Raw genomic sequence first — 19,407 nt, 5'->3', positions numbered from 1 at the left:
CAGGGCAGCGTGGCCAGTCATTCTAGAGCAGCACTGACCAATGGAACTCTTTGTGACAATGGAAACATGCTAAAATAGACCAGCTAATATGTAGCAATCCCTCATTGCTGTACTATCCAACATGGCAGCCACTAGCAACGTACGGCGATTGAGCACTTGAAATGTGACTAGTTCCACTGAGAAACTGAATTAAACTTTATTTAATTGTGATGAATTTAAATGTAAATAACCAAGGGTGTCTAGTGGTTACCTATGAGACAGTGCAGTTCTTCAGGTCATGTTCAGGGCCCTGTGTTGGTGGTGTCAGCAGTTTTGACTATAGGTCTGGGCTCAGAGCTGGCAGCAGGGGTGTCCTCATCAGTTTTGCAGTCGATTTGGGACATTCTTGGCTGGGCAGCTGCCAGGCCCAGTGCCTTGGTCTTCCAGAAAGCTACTCATTACCCTTTACTAAATTCCTTTCCTGCATGTACTGCCCAGGCTGTGTGTGTGTGATGTTTGCCACCAAGAACCCTAAGTGACACAGATGAGACGTGGAGTCCAGCAGCTTCTAGCACAGCTCAGGAGGCACTCAGTCCATTTTCCCACGCCCTTCCTACGAATCCATGTAGGCAGGTGTCTATTACGGGATGTGGACTCTATTCGCTCTGTCAAAATCAAGTTATCATAGCATCTAATTCCACAGACAAAGAAGGCAGACAGGTCTTCTGGATCAACTTCAGCCCATTCCTTGTAGTGTCTTCTTCAGGTTAAAGAAGCATTCAAGGATACACAACATACCCACACCAAAGGGCTCAAAGAAATAATGTACTCTTAACCCTAGAGGGAAAAATACTATCTATTTTTAGTCCATGAACCCTAATTTGGGGCCTCTTCAAGGCTTTACCTTCTCTTAGTCTGCATGGTCTAATTTATATAATTTATATCCTCCGTTTAAAGAAAACACCGAAAAGTGAAAGGAAAACAAAACCAGGAGGAAACAATTTATTCTTAAGTGATTCATTTCCCAAATGGACTCTAGCCCGCTGATGAATGCTGAAGTGGGAATTCTACACCCAGCGTCAGTGTTGGCTGATGGGTTACCAGGGCAACCTGCAGCTCCAGGAGAGCTATTGTGCCTCCCACTGACGGTGGCTATGGATGGAAAGAGTGCGCGGTTGTTTATCTGAAGATTGGATTTGTGTGACCAGTTGCAGCTCACGGGAGGAAAACGCTTTCAATACAGCTGCTTCCTACTCAGCATACGTGGGAATCTATGGACTCTTCAGTCAGGCTGTCAGGTTTTAACACTAGCTCCACCACTCACTGTCTGTGTGAGCTGATACGCAACATCTTTGAGTCTCAGTTTTCTCACCTCCAAAATGGGGATATGGACACCCATTTTGTCATATTGTTGGGAGGATCAAATGTCTTCGTAAGAATAAAGTGCTTTATAAAATATAAAGTACAGTGGGCACAAAATAATATTATCACACATGACGTCACCCAATGCACGTGGTAACTAATCACGGCTGATTATTGAACTTTGACGATATGCTGTGCACTGAGCTAAGAGTTTATATACACTACCATAGCACTAATACTTCAAAGTACTGATTTTTATTTTCGAAATCAGGTTTCAGAGAGGTCATGTGACCTGTCCGCGGTTATACAGCTAGTGGAAAAGTCAGGACGTGGGCCCAGGACCAGTCTGGGCCTGTCATGAGCTCATTTATTTATTTATCCAACACATAGCTATTGAGTACCCCTACTCTCAGCCACCACACAATACTGCATTCCTCAGTGACACATGATTATCCTTCAGTGAAAACCCAAAGCTGATAATGTTAGCTCTTGGATTATAGTGAGGCTTTCTTATAACACAGTAGTCCCCCCTTATCTGCGGTTTTGCTTCCCACCGTTTCAGTTACCCACAGTCAACCACAGTCCAAAAATATTAAATGGAAAACTCCAGAAATAAAGAATTCATGTTGTAAATTGTGTGCTGCTCTGAGTAGCGTGATGAAGCCTTGCTCCTACCCGATCCTCCCTACCTGGATGTGAATTATCCCTTTGGCCAGTATCTGCAAACTGTATACGGTCGTCACCCATTGGTCACTTAGGAGTCGTCTCAGTTATCAGATCGACTCAAGGTATCAAAGTGCTTATGTTCAAGTCACCCATATTTTACTTAAAAATGGCCTCAAAGCCATTCACATAACTGTTATACAGTATAGTGTTATAATTGTTCCATTTATTAAGCTATTTTTGTTAGTCTCTTACTATGACTAATTTATAAATTACACTTTAGCATATGTATAGGATATATATATCTATATAGTATAGGAAAAAACATAGTATAGGTAGTGTTTGGTACTTTCTGTGATTTAAGATATCCACTGGGGGTCTTGAATTGTATCCCTCATGGATAAGAGTGGGGGACTACTGGAATTAAAGCACCATCTATGTTGACAAGAGTAATTATAATTCACTTTTTCCCTAAAACATTCACATATGCTATTTGCTTTCCCCAGCCAACAGGAGAGATGGATGAGGCTTTGCATTCTTCTTAGCAGAAAGCAGCCCCCTTTGGTGGGAAGCTGGAACAGTACCCAGAGGCTGAAAAGCTCCCACAATGCCTGATTAATTATCTGCATCAACCCAGTGCCTATTATGCTCCAGGCACTAGGATACGCTTTGTTTTTTCACATGAATTACCTCATTTAATCCTCACAGCTACTCTAGGAGGTGCTATTATGGTCATGTTTGATGCGCGAGGAACCTGAGCCACACAGAATTTCTCTCTGAGGGGCCCAGGTAAATGAACTTAATGTGGTCACAGAGCTAGAGGGTGACAGGGGTAGGACTTGAGTCCAGGAAGCCGGACAGGCCTGAGTGTTTGCTTCATGTTATTTCTGTTGTTGTTGTATAGAGTTGAATTTCCCTCAGTAAACACTCATAGGACACAATTCTACCCCATGTCAACAGCTCCAGGCCCTAATTTCTCACAAGAGAAATTAGGTCTTAAGGTGTCCCCATTTCTTTCTAAAGACCCTGAACTCCATTTGCTCAGATCTGTACACAACAGGAGCTCAGTAGATCTTTGAGGAAGGAAGGAAATAAAAGAAGTATGGAGGGAGGCAGAAAAAGAAAAAGGAAACGGAACAGCGTCTGTGTAAGAGGAATCTCACCGTCTGCAGCCTCTTCCTTTCAGCCTCCACTGACGAGCGAACCGATTTGATCTCCATGGTGTGCTTCTTCACCAGGTCTTCCAGTCGCTTCACCAGCTGGTCTCTGAGATGTTTCTTCTCCTCTTCTGTTTGATGTTTGATTTTACGAAGGTCTTCTTCATACTGTTGCTTTATGGATTCCGTCTCCACACTTGCCTCTTTCTTGGTCTATAAAAGGAAAGGGGGCCTTGTAAACCTGCCAGAGTGGGGTGAGGAGACGAGAACCACCGTTTCTCTTTTGTGCAACTTTTACAATGTTTACATCCCAATTTTACAGCCTCTTTCACAAGGTGCAATAACGTTTATAAGACTATATATTTGATATCTGTAAGAGACTTTATTTTATCCACCACTGGAAAAGGGTTCTTTAGAATAGTGTAGCTATTGACATAGCATCTGATAGGCCCATGGTACAGTGGATTCTAAAGAATGCTTTCTTTGTTTTGACTGGGAACATATAATGGGAATCCTAAGCAAGTTTCCAGTTTCCCAGGAGCCGACGATAAGGAGTTAGGAGAATTCTGCTGCATTCCCCATCTCCTAGTTGGCAGGAAGTTGGCTGGAACTTCAGACCCACACATCCACCCCTGGAACCTGGGACCTGCTCCTTCCACCTGGGTCGGTCACGGTTGGGGATTGGCCTCTACCTGAAGCTCATTCCAGCAAAGCCTCCTGTGACATGTCCATCCCCAAGGCTGGGTCAGCCACTACCTGTGTAGCTGTTCCTGCTTTCGTGCATGGGCACTCCTTGGGAAAGTTCGGAGTCTGCTGAGGACAGAGACTGTGGCCTTCCAAGTCATTCACTTTCCCTAGGACTTCTGCCTCTGAAACTCGCTCTGTCTTCATGTCATCTACAAGGAGAAGTTTCAACATCATTCGGAATGCCCGCAAGGCCTTTGGCAGTCCGGTCCCCAGTCTGCCGTTCAGTGATTTTGCCCGTTATGCCCCTGTGTAACCCCTGCTCTGTGGCCTTCTGACCCTCATGTACGGTCAGTCAAAGTGGTGATTGCTAGTTTTGCTCACAGCACCCTGAGTTCCAGCAGTTGCTCTGGTCTCCCTTCTTAACCTAGTCATCTTCAAAGTTTTTTGACTGTGTTTCTCATACGTTAAAAAAAAAAAAAATCAAGCATGTTTCTGAATATGTGTACTGTGAAAGGATTTAAATTTAAAGGAACCTAAAGGATAAGACAAAAATAAATGTAACTAAAATTGCTCAGTTTTTCTTCCCATATTCCCCACAGTACTTATTCCCCACTTTTGAGACCACAGTTCTAAACCCTCCACACACTTTTGGTTCCAACTGGAACCTCTGCTCCTCCTCAGCTTTCCAGCCCTCAGTGATTTGTTCTTTCCCAGACACTTCATTCCCCTGCTGCCTCCTGGACCATACACGATACCTACGCATGCTGTGGGTTGTAATGTAAATGTCCCACAAGCTCCCTGGAGGCAGAGCCCATGCTTTGTGCCTCTCCCGGTGTTAAGCTGGTCACATCATAGGTATTCAAGAACTTTCTGATGAGGGAGCATAGTGGAAGGCACTTTGGCGTCCGATATCCTTAGATGCACACACCGTCAGTATCACCAACCATTTGGCTGGCTTTGAGCTAGCCATTTGCCCGTTCTGAGCCTCATTTCCTCATCTGTGACATGAGACACTAACAACTATCTCACAAAATTATTGGTAAGACCCAATAACGTCACTGTGGGAAATGATGTTAAAACTATAAAGTGTTGTCTACGTGTGGGGAGAAAGCCAGTGTTGAGAAGTTCAGGCACTACAGTGGGCCAGATGGGGAAACACTGCGGGCCAGGGTTCCTTTTGCATCATGCCTTTTAGATACCGGGCCGGAGGCAGCTCTAGGTGTTGGCTCACCTGTCCTACGTGGACTGGACTCGCCCACCAAGCACGTCGGATCAAACACCCCTGCCCCTCCACTCTGCTCTCTCAACAGCTTCAGGACCACCTGAAAGCAGCGCCAGGCCCACCTGGTGGCCAGCCTGCGTCTGTAAGGAAATCGTTCCAGGGGCCCTCACCCGTTTTCTGGGTCACATGACACTCCTGCAGTATCAGTCTGTCTTTGGCAACGGCCAGCTTCTCCCCGAGCTTTTTTGCAGTGCCTTTCAACTCGGAATTCTCCTGGCGAGCTTCCTTTAGCTGCACAGCCAGGTCCTAAACAGACAGAAAGGGTCTCATTTCTCTGGGTAGCATTCCGGGCAGAGACATCCTTTGTACACAGAACTGAGGTCAGAGCTGAAAGGTGAGGAAGTGCACAGCACAAACCCTTAGTCTCTAGAAGTCGGTGGCTCAGGGTTCACATCCCTGCCCATCCTCAGATGGGCTGTGTGACCTTGGGCAAGTTATTTAACCTTTCTGTAGTGAGGATCAAATGAAGTGTCGAGGACAAAAAAAAAATACTCAGCAGTATAAGGAATATTAGCTGCTGCTACTTTTAGAGATGGGTCTCTGTGAGCCTGTGGGGCTCACATATTGATTTGTCAGTGGTCTGGCTCTGTACCAACACCAAGTCGCAAGGAGTTTAGGAAGGCAAGTTATTATAGAATTAGGCTGATTAGCTACATGCCCAGCTAGGTTAGTCCTTCAGCCTCTCAGTTTCAGTCTTGTGTTCTCCTTTGTAAACTGGAAGTCTCTAAGAGCTCTGAGGTCAGGGACCAAGTTCAGATCACTTCCTGACATATAGTAGGTGTTCAATAAATATTTGCTGAATAAACGTGGTTGAATGCAATGGAGGTAATAATGGTCACTTTGGTAGAAGTCAAGTGCTTTGCACAGTGCCTGGCACACAGTAGGTGTTCAGAATTAGGGGCCCTGATTATTACCCATTCGAAAGACAGGAAGAGATCTTACTTTACCTGAATCCTTTCCTTAAGCTTCTGGGCATACTTCTTCAGGTCACTGATCTTGCGGCCTCTGTGCTCCAGGTCCCCTTCTAGCTTCCTGACCTGGGCCTGCAGGGCCGACTCCTGGACCTGGAAGTTCTTGCGGAGGTCGGTCTCCTTCTCCTGCCACTGCCACAGAGCCTCGCTCACCGACTGCTGCATGGCCTGCCGGATAGCCTCATTTTCCCTCTCGTAGGTGGCTTGCAGCTCCTCGGCCTTCCGGGCGTAGTCCTTGCTCAGTTGCTGGTTCTCCACTCGCAGCCGCTCCACCTCCAGCAGGACCTCCCGCATCTCGGGGCCGGAGTGTGGATCTGCCTTTGGGTCAGGGCTCTCCTGGGATAGCCGACCCCACTGGGGTGCCTCGTGGCTCATCAGGTGTTGGAGCCTCTTCTCGTAGTCTGCCTTGAGCTCTAGCATCTCCTTGGAGAGGGTGAGGACCCGCTCTGCGTGCTCTGCCTCCACCCTCAGCTCCCGTTCTTTGGTCTCCAGCCTGCATGTGGCCGAGTGGGCCAGCGCCTCCTGCGTCAGCCTCTTCTGCAGCTCCAGGGCGCTCTCGAGGGCCTGGATGCGCTGGAGCAGTGCCTCCTCATCTGCGTGGCCCTGTTCCTGCAGGAGCTTGGCCTTGGTCTCGGCCACCGCGCTCTGGAGCTCCTCCTGGTGGGCTTCCCGCAGTGCTTCCATGCTGGCCTCGGCCTCATCCTGGCGTGTGTTCAGGGCATAAATCACCTGCAGGAAGAGCCACAGAGCCCAGTTAGTGCGAGGTGTGTGGGAGGGATGTCATGACCAGAGACGTTTCTCCTCCATGGTGGTCACTTGGGCTGACCCCATGAGCCACCCTTGAGAAGAGCATTTGTGTGGAAGTGATTTGTTAGAAATTGTCCCCAGGAGAAACCATTCAGGGGACCAGGAAGTGGTACAGGGTGGAACAAAGCAAAGGGGTGACATGGCATCCAGGCCCACAGAAGGTCTGTGGCAGAGTCCCGTGGAGGACCTCTGGAATACATGGGAATCCAGCGAAGGGTTTAAAGCTCTAATTTGTTCAAAAAGAACACTCTGGGATGTGAAACACTAGAAAATAGAATTCAGCAATATATTAAAAGACTATATACCATGACCAAGTGGGAATGCAAAGTTGATTTAATGTCTGAAAAATCGGTTAATAATTACATTACTACATGGCTAGAATAAAGGACCATAGAATAGAAAAAAGGAAAAAAGCCACATAATTGTCTCAGTAGACACAGGAAAAGCATTTGACAAAATCCAACATCCCTTCATGATAAAAACACTCACCACACTAGAAATAGAGGGGAACTTCCTCAACCTAAAAAAGGTTATCTATGAAAAACCCACAGCCAACATTGTACTCTGTGGTGAAAGACTGTTCTCCATGACTTCAGGAACAAGACAAAAACACTTTGTTACTATGTGGAGAAAAGAATGAAGGAAGGCAGGAGTATGATAGAGCCCACACATAGTAGGTACTTATCACATAGTAGGTACTCATTACATAGTAGGTACTCATTAAATGTTTCTTCCTTCCCTCCTTTCACATTATCCCCGCAAAAGTAAACATCCCTTGTTTTTGGAGATGTAATCTACTCCTCCCACCCTCATCCCCAACGTCTGGAATTACTGATCAGATTTTTCAGCAGACCCACCCTTCTCCTGGGCTTGGTGCCTCACAGGTCACCTGATAATTCTTCTCCTCCCACCTGCTAGCTTTCTTTCACTCACCACCTATGGTACTAAACTAAACTAAAACATCAAAGTGAATGGCTAAGTCTCATTTATAAATCCAGCTCTCCTGGAGGAGGCCCACTTCAGAATCCATCAAGGGACATGAATAATTCAGCAGTCAACAGAACTACTGAGCACATTGGTAAGTCTTCCCAAGGGTTTTAGAAATCCATTGCTAATGGTTTGATTTCAGAGAAAATTTCAGCTGAGGGCCTGCTAGGTTTTAGGGGTTGCATATTATAGATTTAACAAAGCTATAATTAATGGATTCTAAGCAGCAGATACTGAGGTAACTTTCCATCAAGTCTGGCAGCAGGAGTCAGAAGTAAAATGGAAAAGAATAAAAGAAAATAATGTGTGTTGAATGCCCAGAGTCTAACCTTCTGTGGGCCAGGTACTGTCAACATTTTGCATTTAGCCTTCTAGCAACTCTACAAAGTGGACATTCTCATGTTTATTCGTATTTTACAGATGAGGAAACTGACATTGAATGGGGTTAACTAAACACTTAGTGATGACATAGCACGGTGCTTACATGGAGGCCTTAGAGCCTGCTGTACCTAGATTCACATTGTATATCTCCACCTCTTTCTAGCTGTGTGACCTTAAGTTACTGAACCTCTCTGGTTCTCACGTCACCTCATCTATGACATGGGGAGCACAATACCTACCTCACAGATTCATTCGGAGATGAAAATGACATAATGAACCTAAAACCCTTAGCAGCGTTCCTAGCACAGAACACATACTCAAGAAATTCTGTCTGTTAATACGCATTTTTCACTATTATTGATATTGTTGCCAAAAGTAGTGTTAAAAATAAACAATAAAATACATTAACTAATTTAAAAATAATGCTAAAAAGTGAGGAACAGGTCCCAAACAAGGCTGGACTCCTGCAAGCAAATGGGTTTGGAATGGATTTCTAGATGGAGCCCAAGATGCTAATTAAAATCTCACCATTACCCATCAGAGAGCTGTTACTAGGCGCCTGGCTGAACATGGCATTGAGCTGTGAGGCATAAGCTTCTGAGTAATTGAAGCCCAACTGTCTCCCAAACCAATTTAGACTGAGACTGAGCTGAAAGGTAAGGGCAGTCTCTCCAGAGGCTCTTAATTAGAGCCCCTCCTCTTACTGGCCCAGTCCAACACTCACACAGATACAGGCTTGCCAGTCTTCTAGGGAGTTTCACCAGCTGCGTAAGATGTGGGACCTGGAAAGGGACCACCTTGTCCTTCAAATCTCAAATGACTTGTTTAGAGCTGTTTGAAAAACAAAGACTACGATAGCCCCTTTTTTTAGCCAACCTGGTCAGTAAATATGCGTATGTGTTAATGATACTTCTTCTGTGAATAAAACCAATACAAAGAAATCATAATACCTCTCACAGGAAATAATTTAGCAGAGAAGTAGGAAAATGAAAACACCATGCATACAAACAAATGTGTGTGAACTCAAAGCAGAAAGAGCCACTCTTCAAATTTACCTGTTTTGATTACAATTTTATAATTGTAAAACTGTAAAAGCAGACTTTGTGTGCAAATCTACATAGACATGCAGATCCATTTGTTCCACATAAATAACAATGAGTGCTAATGTTATTTTTAATAGCACTGTCCAGTTCACAAAGCAGCTTTACAAGGTAAACCCCATAGCATGAACAATAAATATACTAAACGCCTGTTCTAAATGAATTTTTATTTTCTCCACTGTTCTTTTTTGGGGAAAAAATCTCTTTAAACGTTTTCCAATCCATTCATTGTACCTTCTGCATAGTTCTCAGATAAGCAATGTTTCAAGCTAAATATTCTTGTGCAGACAACACCTTAACCACCCAAAGATCCATTTATAATACTCAGATCACCTGTGCAAATTGTCTTAGCATCCCTGGCTGAATTTTTGTGCTCTGGTTGTACGTGGTCTCGAGTACAGCAGCAGGATAATGGGTAGATATTGCTCATTTAACCTCTACACCAGAAGTGGAAAGGACACACTGGGTCATATTCATGGGCCAGACATTTTTTGTCTCTGACTTACGAGGTCTGACAATTATGTTCACGAACTCATCCTAGAAAAAGTGCTCTCTACCCCCTTGCTGAATATCACTATGGTCACCTTCGAAGTACTCCCCTTGGGAAGCTATGCACTGACGCCAGTGTCTAGTCCATCCTTCAAAGCAATTTTGGAACTCTTTTTCTGGAATGGCCATCAGAGCTGTTATCATATTACACTTGATGTCCTGAATGTCATCAAAATGTCTTCCTTGCAATATTTCCTTTATTTTCAGGTAAAGAAAGAAGTCATTGAAGGACAGGTCAGGTGAGTAGGGAGGGTGTTCCAATACAGTTATTTGTTTACTGGCTAAAAAGTCCCTCACAGACAGTGCTGTGTGAGCTGGTGCATTGTCGTGATGCAAGAGTCATGAATTGTTGGCAAAAAGTTCAGGTCGTCTAACTTTTTCACGCAGCCTTTTCTGCACTTCCCAATAGTCAACTTGGTTAACTGCTTGTCCAGTTGGTACAAATTGATAATGACTAATCCCTCTGATATCAAAAAAGGTGAGCAACATTGTTGCAACAAGTTCATGAACTTAACTGTCACAACTCCTACGCTACCAGGAGCAGCTGTGAGAATACAGAGCCCATGCCATCCCACCATGTCAGGGATCTCAAAAAGTCAGGAGTAGATTATTTTAAGTTAAAATAAAAAGGATATAAAATTGAAGATGCAACATGGTTCTGATTTTGTTTTTAAATCATATACACATATCAACAAAGGGGAGAATTAAGAATGACCAGTTATTTCTGGATGGTAAAAATGAAGGGTGATCAATTATTTTTTATTTTTTTGCTTTTGTGCATTCCCCAATTTCTTCTATGATGACTGTACACTTCAATTATAATCAGAAAAACATCTAGGTTTTTTTGTTGTTGTTTGTTTTGTTTTTTTTAAGGATAGGGATATACAATCAAATCACTCTGCATTTAATCCGCAAGTATTTAAGTTTGAGACACAAGCCCTGGAAGGAAAAGTAGATTCTGAAGAGGAGTGCCGAGCCTGAGGCCTCCGCCGAGGGGTCTGGCTTTGGCTGTGCTGCCTCCATCCGGCTGGTGAGAAGCAGAAGTTGGTCTAGTGTGGTCTCAGCGGCTGAACGATAGATGTGTTCTTTTCCATTAAGGACTTGGTTCTTCGGGGAAGATGACTTTAAGAGTCCTATTGCTGCTATGGGTGTAATGATGTGTGAAAGGTGCTACTGGAAGCTTCGATCCAGGAGACAGAGAGCAACAAACCACAGATAAATAATGGATATCATGTTGGGTACAGCACTCTTGGCTTCCAGAAATGAGCTTTTGAATTCATCCTCGCACAAGCCTCTTCTGGGAATGAATGTGTATCAACAGTAAGAGCAGCTGGCTTTTGTAAAGTTGAGGGAAAGCACTGCCAAAAAATGTCTGGAATCATTTCCTCCAAATCACCCCCCTGTGACTATCCTGCATTAGGGCCCCTTCATCCTTTCCTTGCCAGAGTGTTGTTTGTAAACCCAAGGGCTGACTACGAGGCAATCCTGCTTACTGCTCCCAAGAGGCTCCTCATCACCCACAGCAGTGGCTCTCAACCTTCTGCCCCAGTGTCCCTGAGGGTAGGACATGGTCTGTGGGGGACTCACCACTACAGAGCCTGCTGGCTTTGTGAGGACAAAGTCAGGACTTATTCAACTTTGTGTCCACATGCCAATCACTGGGTCAGGCAACTAGAAGCATGCACACAGTGGGTCCTGTGTAAGAGGCTGGTGAAATGAACTAGGAGGGACTGTTTGTTACACAGCACTGTATCCTCACCATCTAACAGAACCCCTGGTCCAGAATTCAACAGAGGGTAAATGAATGAATAAATGAATGATAAAAAAAATAAATGAAGAACTCTGTATGACAGCAAGGGGACACCATTCAGATGTGTTATATGCAAGTGAAATTATGCAGGGCTGCCTTGGAAGAAAGCATGCAATTATTATTTCCATCTAACAGATAAAAAAAATGCAGTTTGGTGATTTGACTCATCCTAGGTAATAAAATCAGAAAATAGTACAAATTATTTTTCAATAAACATCTAGTGAGCACCAAATATGTTTCAGATGCTGAATCCAGAGCTCTTTTTACTCAGTTCAAATCTGATAGCTGTCAAACTCCTATTAGCACATTCTGAAGGGTAGTATCTGGAAGGTGGCCAGCGTGGGTTCTGACAATAAAATTAAATACAAAATCATCTCTCTTGTCACTAATGGTGAGTCTTCTTTCTCTTGGCTGAGTTCCCTTAGTCAGTCTTATAAAATCTGCCAGTTTTAGAGGGTAGAAATGTATTGAGTACATATCCTGAAATTCCTTTGTTTGCTTTTAAAAAAGAAAGGTTCGGGAGCTATGAAATAATGCCCTTTCAGCATATCTTGTCTCATTCTTCTGGTCCAGTAGAAAATATGTGAAATCCCTTTTAAAATCTTTATGTTTTAGCAACTAAATCCTAGAAATGCACTGACTTACTAATCAGGACTCTTCTAGATACAAAAAAGAAATCCAAATCCACTCGGTTGGGAAAAAGGCAATTTATTGGCTCATGTACCTGTAAAGCCCAGAGCCATTTGCTAGCTTCAAGTAAAGATAGAAAACCAGACTCTTCAATGATGTCACCTTGACTCTCTTTCCATCTCATAGTTTTGCTTTCCTCTGAGTTGGCTTTCTTCTTGGCACGTTCTTGGCAAAGTCGCCACAGGCACCATCAGGATTACATTTTACTAGCTTAGTGTGCCCCCAGGAAGAAATCTTCTCTTTGTCAACATTTCCAACGAAACTCTCCAAGTTGACTCTATTCACCTGAGCAAGGTCATGGATCTAATACTAATTCCCATGGCCAATGGGATAGAATACAATGATTGGCTAATTTTAGGTCACATGGGGTCCAGGGTAATGGGGTTGACCTGCCCCAACCATGTGGACTGAGGAATGACATAAACAGATGATGGTGGTGACGCTAACAATGAGGGCGCTCCTGACAATACTGAGAAGAGCAACTAACACTTCCTGGGGGTTTACAAGGTACCAGGCACTGAGGTCACAGCTTTATACACCCTCGCTCATCTCACCCTCACAACTACCTCACAGCAGGTAAGTCTCCTTACTGCCCCAATTTTACAGATTGGCAAACCAAGGCATGGAGAGTTTGGGTAATGTGACTGAGATTATGGGGTTGGAGAGCAACCAAACCAGGACTCTCTTCCATGTTTACTCTTGAGCCTGTGTTCTTAACTGCTGTGTAATCCACTTCAAGAAAATAGGAATGCTAATTAAGTAAAAGTGAATTCTAATTCTGTGATTGGTAGGATCTTAAGTGAAAGTAAATCTTAATTCTGTGATTGGTAGGGTACAGGCTAAGTTGCTACAAAAAGACTCCCCCAAATAAACATGGTTTAATAATGTGGAATTTAATTTTCTCTTTCTGATAATAGTTCCAAGGCCAATGGTGGTCAGCAGTGGGTGGAAGGCTTTGGTCAACAACCATTCAGCTCTGCAACCTTCAACCTTTATCAGTTCTCAACCTGCAGCTTCTGTTATCTGGGCCCAAGGCCACTGCCACGTTTGTTGCCATTCCCATCAGTAAGAAGGGGAATTAGGGGAAGTCCAGGATAAGCAGCTTGTGGTTGGATTGGGGATGAAATGGAAGGTGCATACATCACCTCTCTTACCGCTCACTGGCCTGCACTTAATCTCATAGCTGCAAGGGAGGGTGGGAGAGGCAGTCTCTGGCTGAGCTGCCGTATGACCAGTGAAAGCATCGATGGTTCTATTACTAAAAGGAAAAGAGGAGGCAGGTTGTTTTCTCCATGCCAGTGCCTTAGAAAGTTAAAGGCAGATCTTGGCTTTCACCAAATCTATACTGTTTTATGCATAAATGAGGAAGCCAAGGCGCAGAGAGTTTAAGCAATTTGCCAATATGCTTAAACTCAGTAGGGCAGAAGGGAAACTAGAGCTTGTCCCCTAATATCCAGTCCAACGTTCTCTTTATCTAAATTGAGTCTTCAGATTAAACTGAAAGGTTACCATCAAATTCCTAACTTGTGCCAGAAAAACACAATGACCTTTAGGAAATGATACCTGACTGTGACATTGCACAAATATTGAACAAAGGTTCAAAAGGAGTGAATACATGTCAAAAAGAAAGCTGAATGTAGCCACAGAATTTTAAGATTGTAAGTACGAGATCGCCAAGACTGTATCTTCCTCAGGAGCCTACTGATTTCTACACCGACACACAGCTTGTGGGAAAGAGCCACTAATGGGCCTTTATCCATTGATTTTTCAGTGTTCCTTCCACTGAACTTCAAAAGTCCCTCATGAGAAGGAAAAAGGGCCTCAGAACACCCTAAAGTTGGAGCCCACATGACTCCCAGGAAATCCCACTTCTATCTCTTCGGGTGTTAGGTATAGAATTTGTTATTCTCTAATATGGTTCACACTCAGAAACTAGTCAGTTTCAAGTCAATAACCTCCATTCATAGAAGTCCTTCCCTTTATCAAGCACCATGCTAGGGGCACAGGAATGCAAAGATACAGAAGCCACGGTCCTTGTCCTAGGAGCTTACAACTTAGTAACAAATACGTAAAAAACAACCATGAAGTGGCATAAAATGACATGCTGGCTGGATATAGAGTGGAGGCTACTTTATTCTCCCAGAAAACAATATTGGACACCCCATCTGGGACAGACTCTGTCCACAGGGCTGAGTAGGTATTCTCGGCTGGGCTGATGATAGAAGCCACCCCTCTGACCAAAGTGGTTGGCACAGGATGGGCATGTGAACCAAGCCAGGCTGAGCAGAGTCCTTCCTGGGGTTTTATTCATCGAGATGGGTGAGAATCTCTCTCTTGCCTATTCGGTCTGAGGGCTAGAAGGATGTAAATTCAGAGGGATCTGTGGCCTTATTCCTATCACATGGAAAAATCCCATTAGTAGGACAGAATGACTGTGCCACATGGACCAGTGCAGAGATATAAGTAGGAGAAAGAGTTACAGGTATCCGTCTACCTGAAACAAATATCCAGGTCCTGGCATCATCACCATCATCGTCATCATCACCATCATCAGAATTAACATTTTTAGTCTTACTTTATGCCAGGAATGGTGCCTATGTAAAACGTAGGCATTTTACATCATCTCATTTAATAATGATAATGATAGTCTTGTTAATAAAAGTATGAAGGTATTATTATTATTCTCCTCCTTTTATAGAAGAGCAAACTGTGTGCCACAGGTCACACAACTAGTGAGAAAGCGGGGCCATGAACCCAAATTTATCTGACTCTAAAATCTTAGTTCCTTCTACTGCGCACTGGAGCCCTGACCCACAAGGCACTGTGCTCTGCAAGCAGGCAGGCATCTGAGTGTCCCGGCCATTCACAGCATTTGGTCTCCCAGGCTGGACTAACTCTGGAGAGCGCTTCTTCTGTGTGTTGATTTCTACTGGGTCTCTGCCTGAACCTGACCTCCCTTCCTTGACCGACATGGGTGGAGATCCTCCCTCCAGGCAGACATCTCAAGTCTCGTCCCAGGACAGCTGCCCCACGGTGGGCATCAGACTCTGCCGCTACAGTTCCTACCCTGTCCAGAGTAGAAAAAGGCATTTGTGACCCCCACATAACATCTCCACAGGAATGCATAAGGGTACAATCAGCAAAATCCAAACTATTTTTTAAACAAGTAAAAAGGGGGAGGAGGATATGTGTCTCTGTGTGTGTGTTTATGTGAAACTACAGATTAAGAGAAATCTAAAAGACGTATCAACCTATTGCAATAAATACATCCTTATTTGAATCTTGGTTTGAAAAGAAAGTTGAAACAATGTTATGAGACAAAACTATAAAACAATACAAGGACTAGAGGGAAACATGGATTACATGTGAACACTGACCAGATATTTTCTGACATTAAGGATTTGTTGTTAATTTCTTCAGTGTGATAATGGTATTACGAATATGCTATAAAAAAGAATGCTTGCCTTTCAGAGCTATATACTGAAATATTCATGGATGATCTACTTCCAAGATTGCTGTAAAAGAATCCAGAGGTAGGGAGTAGATATGGGTCTAAATGAAGCATGATTAACATACATTGGTCATTTCTGAAGTTGGGCAATGGGAGTACGTAGTACTGCTGTTCTCTCTAGCATTGTATACGAGAATACAGTAAGTCCTCACTTAGTGTCATCCATAGGTTCTGTGACTTTAGGCGAGTGAAATGACCTATAATAAAACCAATTTACCATAGGCTAAGTGTTGATATAAACATTTAAATTCCCACAGCATCTCATCACCATTATAACGAAACGACGTTGAATGAAATGATGTTATTCAAGGACATGCTGTACTTGAAATTTTCACTGTAAACAGTTATACAAAAACAAGAAATGTCTTGTTTGAGAGCTCATGATTGGTATAACCAGAGTCACATCAAGAAATTCAGCTGCCAGGAATTCTGAGAAATACAATTTTAAGCTTTCCAGGATCTGTAGCACACGCTAGAATCAGGGCTAAAATATGTGTGAGTGAGATCATCAGGATGTCCATCTTCAAATCTGTACCTCAAACCCTGATCGCTCTCTTAAAGCACCACTAGAAATACCCAACGACCTCCTTGACAGCTTGACTTCCATGTCTCCCAGAACCCCCAAACTCAGCATGTCCAAAACAGAACTCATCATTTCCCCCCAACCCTGCCCTACCCCCACTAAACCCACCTTGCCACTAACTATCTGCGTGACCTCAGAGAAGCCCTGGGCTGGTCTAGTCTCCAGTTTGTGAACTGGGGGAATATCTAAATTACCTCAGGTCATTTCTAGCTCAAGGAATGTACAGGACTAAAACTTGCATCTTTTGTCAGTGTTAATTTGATTATGGATTGTTTTTAAAAAAAAACAACTCACCTTAAAAGGGTCTTAGCCTATCTATTTGCAGAAGCAGCGATATTTTATGATAATCTTAGTATCAGTTTAGCCATCAGTGGTTATTTTATTCAATACTGGCAACTGCAGTATATTTGGCTGAAATTTCAAATAGCTCACAATTGGGTTCAGTATGGCCTTGTGCATCCTAGAACCAACTAGCCAAGGCGCTAAGCACCTGCCTCCCTGTAGCAATAGCCAAGGAACTGTTTGTTATTGTGAAGATAATTTAGATGGCTGGGCTTTTCTTTCAGGCCCACGCTTTTGTATCTGTTTCAGAAATGTGACAGGCAATTTTTTTCCAAGGCAAGAGGAAGAGATGGTTTGGACCCCTCGTGTCTGTTGAAGCATTTGTGGAAGAGTGACTTGTCATTTTTATTGCATAAGTGAGGGTGCTCCCATGGTGAAGTGAAAGGGGTGACAAATAAGATTCTTGGAGGTCGTTAAGTGGCACTTAGTGGGAGGGAGGCCTGAGTGACAAGTTCACATTGCTCAGGGATCTCCACTCCACGCCACTCTACACTGGCAGACTGACTGTAGTGTTTGACTTCATTTCCCTCTTCTCAGAAGGTTTACCTGATTTAAGAGGGCTAAAAAAGTCAAGTAAGCTTAATACAAATGGAATAAAATATAATTGGGAAAAGACAGATCAGCTTCTTTTGGCCCATTCAGAATTTAACCGTGCTATAAAAACAATGCATTTTAAATTCAGTTGATCTTTTCTCAGAGGCAGTACAAGTGTGACGTCAGCTTGGGTACCCTACCCTATCCTTGAGATTTAAAGGAAATGTGACTTGTGCCTCCATGAAACATACAGTGGGAATCCCAGCATCATCCGCCTTTTGGGTTTTCAGGGGGCTGGCTTCTGTTTCTCCCTGTCTTCTCTAGCTCCACGCTCCTGCTTCCGCTGGACTCATTCCCTCATTCCTCAGCTCATTGTCCAGATGTACTGTCCTGTTTCTTGGCAAACGGTGCGAAGCAGTGGTCCCTGCCCAGACTTCTTTACTCTCCCAAGGGCTGCCTCTGCAGGGGTCAGTGGGCAGTAGAGTTGTCTGCAGCTTGGAGGGGTGTTACACTGCATAGCATCATAGCTCAGTGAGCAGCTTAAAGATGGATATGAGGCATCTAGGTTCTTAAAGAGAATTCAAGAAAATGTTCAGCTATTCGCTGTCGTATTTTATATCCATTGGCCCTCAGGGCCCCCAGGAAGACAGGTGAAAGCCAGAGGGGAGGGAGCTGGGGGAGTGGCGAGAACATCAGCAGCAGTGGGCAGGAGCGGCCATGGGGCCCCTCTTCCCTAGGAGGACAGACGGACAGGGCAACCAGAAGCAGCCACGAGGTGCTGTGAAAAGCCAGCGTGACGATGGGTGTGCCACTCAGGATCCGCAGGGAAAGAGGACATTTGCTATGGGTGGTTAACAGGATCTATTTTCCAACTAAGTAAACCTCAATGGTACTTCTGGGCGTGCCCTACAGACACTTTCTCCTTGCAACAACCCTGAGGCAGGCAGGTGAGCTGGGCACTGTGCCTGTTAGACAGATGGAGACAGGGCGCCCTGGGGCACGTGCACCGGGTGATCCAGGCAGGGGTACAGCTGAAACCAGAACCGAGCCTTCAGATGCTGTTATGAACGGAGGTGGGTCCCCTCCCAAATTCATATGTTGTGGCCCTCACCCTGATGTGACTGCATTTGGAGAGAGGGCCCGTAAGGAGGTAATTCAGGAGGTCATAAGGATGGAGCCCTAACCCAGTGGGACTGGTGTCCTTATAGGGGAGGAAGAGATACCAGAAACCTCTCTCTCCTCACGTGTGCAGACTTCATGTGCAGCCCACATGAAGACAGAGAGAGGGCACTGTCTGCAAGCCAAGAACAGACCCCTCTGCGGAAACCAACACCGCCAGCACCTTCCTCCTGGACTTACAGCCTTCAGAATTGAGAAAATAAAATGCAGTTATGTAAGTCACCCAGTCTGTGGTATTTCGCTATGGTAGCCAGAGCTGACTAATACAGACGCCAACACCTGGCTCTCTGCACCAGGTTCTCCCAATCCTGGCCCATCACCCAGGCCAACAATGACCAACTATGACTTTTTTCAGGGCTCAACCCACCTTCCCTTTTTGTACCACCTGCCACCAGTCAACACTCCCTCATGAAGGCTCTCCTCCCTTGGCTTCAGAAACTCCACCTTCACCTATGTCTCCTGGTACCTTTCTGAGGGCTCTTGTTTATGGCTAGCCATCTCCAAAGTTCCGTTTTTGATACCTTTCTTTTCTCTCTGCAAATTCTCCCTGGAAAAGTTGTCAAGAGATCTATTGCCATAAGGATTTTGAACAATCTCCTCCATACCAATGAATGGAAGTACTCAGCATAGAATCAACTTGTACTAAATATTTGCTGAATTAATGAATGAATAAATAAACAAATACACAAACTATCCTCTATGAGTTGAGAATTCTTAGTCTAGAGAACTTTTCCGGGCTTCAACCCTACTGTCTTAGTCAGGGACTGCCTACAATAATGCCGCATAACAAACTACCCCCAAAACTCAATGACTTACAACTAGAAACATTACTT

At 44.3% G+C, this 19,407-nt stretch overlaps 1 protein-coding gene across 5 annotated transcripts in view; it reads right to left on the bottom strand.

Annotated features, from left to right (window-relative positions):
- The window catches only part of FAM184B (family with sequence similarity 184 member B), a gene marked incomplete at its 5' end in the record, with an annotated part of 96,630 nt that overhangs the window by 41,149 nt on the left and 36,074 nt on the right, over positions 1 to 19,407 (bottom strand). For all 5 annotated transcript variants that reach the window (XM_081045926.1, XM_081045924.1, XM_081045927.1 and 2 more), the window contains 4 exons: positions 3,168 to 3,374; positions 3,918 to 4,057; positions 5,241 to 5,376; positions 6,078 to 6,830. In XM_081045926.1, coding sequence (XP_080902052.1) covers positions 3,168 to 3,374; positions 3,918 to 4,057; positions 5,241 to 5,376; positions 6,078 to 6,785 — 1,191 coding nt within the window. The remainder of the gene's footprint in view (positions 1 to 3,167; positions 3,375 to 3,917; positions 4,058 to 5,240; positions 5,377 to 6,077; positions 6,831 to 19,407) is intronic.

This window comes from Rhinolophus hipposideros (assembly GCF_964194185.1).
Source record: "Rhinolophus hipposideros genome assembly, chromosome: 1".
Taxonomy (NCBI): domain Eukaryota; kingdom Metazoa; phylum Chordata; class Mammalia; order Chiroptera; family Rhinolophidae; genus Rhinolophus; species Rhinolophus hipposideros.
Note: the sequence above shows the minus strand (reverse complement) of the source record. Positions and strands in the feature narration are given on the sequence as shown.